Raw genomic sequence first — 2,987 nt, 5'->3', positions numbered from 1 at the left:
ATGCCATTATACACTTTTTTTAAAGTTTCAATCTGGTTTTAGAGCTGAAACCAAACCATTACAAAGACTAGAGCCATGTATTAATGACATTAAAATCTGGATTTCTCTCAACTTGCTGCCTCTGAATGTAGAAACCTACCTTGAGATGAGGTGTGTTGTGAATTGGTGCTATAAAAAATAAATTGAAACTGAATTGAATTGCTGCCTTCTAGTCCAGTTTATAGACACTCAAGAGTAATGAGATGGCTCCTCATGCTGGTATAATGGAGTATTTGCAACTATTTATAGAAATACAAATTAACTCCTATAAATAGTCAATTTTTCAAGATTTAATGGTTTGATAATGCTGAGTTATTAAGCATTTGTATTCAGTTTCAAACATTCAAAAACATTTTACTGATTCCAAAGGGAAATTAATATTCTAATGAGTTGTCATGGATGTCAATGGCTGCAGGAATATATATACATATATATATATATATATCACTCTCCTGTCACCAGTAGTAGGTGATTCATAGATTTGTGAGAAACGCGTTCTAAGCTAGAGAAATGTCTTAAGGAGGATGACTAAGATGATTCTGTTGAACGCTGAGTTTAAATAAAAAAAAATAAGACGTCCATCAAATGCTTCCACAGCAGCTACACCAAATAACCACAATTATTTGGCATTCGATTGGCTTCAGATTGCAATTTTTTCCTTTTTAATTATCATTTAATAAGCCCATGTTGTTCATTTAAGTACATAAGATACACATTAGAGGCCTGAGGTAGGTTGTGTTTATGATGAACAGTTGTCATTGCTTTTGTCAATATCCCTAGCTCTGCAAACGGTTTCCCACATCTCCTCCTCGCGTTAATTCTTACCAGGTGGCCTCCTCCACCCTCTTAGTCCAAAAGATGGATGTTAGGTTAATAGGTTCCCCCTTGAATTACCATTAGCAAATGGTATTTCAAATAACCTTGCATTTACAATGGTAAATGCAAGGTTATTTGTCCTGTGTGTCTCTGTGCAGGTTGCAAACTGCCTTTAACCTGATGAACCCAGAGATGGGAACCAGACAGGATACATGGATGGTTGAATGGAGTTATGGTTATCATCATTTATATGTCATTCAGAACACCAGATGCATAGAATAAGGAAAATGTTTCCTACCAAGAGCACGCCGAAGTATGTTAGATGGTCGCAAGAACAGGTGATGTGCGTCTGATTATATTCGGCATCTTTACAGCCCTTTGTGCTTAGTTCTAATGAATGAGAGAAAGAGAAACCTGTAGTAATGAAATGACTGCATTTCATCCACATCAGCCAATCAAAAGACCAAATGACCAAACAAGAGCCTCTTTGTTATAAAAGCTACTAATAAAACTGCTACTCACTGTTAGCTGTAGTATCTAAGAAGACACACTTAGGTTTCAGGGTGTCCTATAAAAAGAAAAACAGAAGTCATGCTGTAACATTGTTACGTATATAAGCTGTTGTAAGAAAGGCAGGTGAATAAAATTATAGTTACATTTATGCTCGATGCAACACTTATGGTGATGTTGATTCGTTCCTGAAGTCCGGCAACAGGCCTGCCCACACTGATTCCAATGAGTCGGTGTTCATACAGGTTCTCCATGACCTCCATGGAAGTCTACAAAATTAAAAAAAACTCAGGAATAAAAATCATATCGGTTCCAGTTCCAGTTCTTCTGAATTTCAGTCTAAAAGCCAACATCTGATGGATCAAGACAGCGTTGTACTTTAGAGTATTTTTGAACTTGGTCAGTGGTTCTGAAGATTGAAGAGGAAGACATAAGCCTGATGGGAAAGAAGATTCCAAGAAGCCAATCGGTTGACGAAGATAGTTGTTTCTTAGGAAAGTCCTGTAGAAATGTAGATAGTTTTCCAAGAAGCCATCTGAAGGCTATTCTTTTTAAAAGTCTCTGTTAAAGATTTCATCTTACAGTAGCAGCCATTCAAAATGGCCGAATGGCAGCCCACTTCCCTCCAACTTCCAGCGAAATCCCCCCCAACTTCCAGCCACTGCAGTGACCCCCCTCTTGCATTTTGTTTTACTCTGACTCCAAGCTTTCACTGAATTACAGGGTCAGACCAGGAGATGATGCTTCTCTTTAGACCTTAATGTCCACAAATCATGACAGAAAGAATGTTTTAGTACAAATATTAATGTTTTAAAAGTGATTTTAGGGGTCCAGTCAAGGGAGCCATCAAGGGAAGTGGGTCATTTTTTAATGGCTACTGCAGAAGAACATGCTTTTTGCTCCTAAATTTGGGTTATAGTTCCGTTTTATCATCCTAAAATAGTTTAATGATTGGATTATTAATTTTTTTTTAAGTGCTACTGTATTAATCCCCTCCCAAAAACTACTAATAAAGCATGTTAACATTTATACAGGAGTGTGAAATTTGGTTGAATCCCAAACCGTTCCCTAACCACTAACTGTCATGATCTGGCCTGAGCCTCTGGTTTATATTCAGTTCAGCCTGAACATTCAGGGCCAGATCATTTTTTGTTTTCTGTTAGTCTCTGTTTATTAGGAAAAAAAAGAGCGACCTATATGAGAGTTTTATGTTAAAATAAAATGGAAGGAAATGTTTCTAAATGCCTCTGATCTTAATCATGTTTTGTGGTTGCAATGATGATGACTTATCATTTGCAGTGGCATGCTCATTTAAACTCCTTTACGTCATATTCACGTTGAAGCAGTGACCTCTCAAATGTACACAAATTCATTGATACACAGGTTGGTAGGCAAAGACATACATAACAATCCAAATCCTAATCTGAGTCAATATATGCATTTGAAATAGAATGTCAGCTTGTCAACACAACCATTCTTAAGAAGAACTGAAATACAGACTTATCGATACAATTCCTGCAGGAAGGAGAGACAGTTGAACCCCAGACTCAAACATAGTACTGTCTCCAAATGGACCTCCTCTGCAGAGTGTTTATTAACAGAACATGACGCATGGTTACAAA

General features: G+C 37.1%; 1 protein-coding gene across 1 annotated transcript in view; it reads right to left on the bottom strand.

Moving 5' to 3' along the window:
- Positions 1-2,987, bottom strand: part of LOC107103426 (adhesion G-protein coupled receptor G2-like) — a 20,469-nt gene that overhangs the window by 12,704 nt on the left and 4,778 nt on the right. The window contains exons 4-6 of the mRNA XM_015403133.1: positions 1,512-1,634; positions 1,378-1,423; positions 1,154-1,245 (exon numbers count right to left, since the gene is read on the bottom strand). Of these exons, the coding sequence (XP_015258619.1) occupies positions 1,154-1,245; positions 1,378-1,423; positions 1,512-1,634 (261 nt within the window). The remainder of the gene's footprint in view (positions 1-1,153; positions 1,246-1,377; positions 1,424-1,511; positions 1,635-2,987) is intronic.

Source organism: Cyprinodon variegatus, unplaced genomic scaffold (genome assembly GCF_000732505.1).
Source record: "Cyprinodon variegatus isolate N-32 unplaced genomic scaffold, C_variegatus-1.0 Scaffold1443, whole genome shotgun sequence".
In the NCBI taxonomy this organism is placed as follows: domain Eukaryota; kingdom Metazoa; phylum Chordata; class Actinopteri; order Cyprinodontiformes; family Cyprinodontidae; genus Cyprinodon; species Cyprinodon variegatus.
Note: the sequence above shows the minus strand (reverse complement) of the source record. Positions and strands in the feature narration are given on the sequence as shown.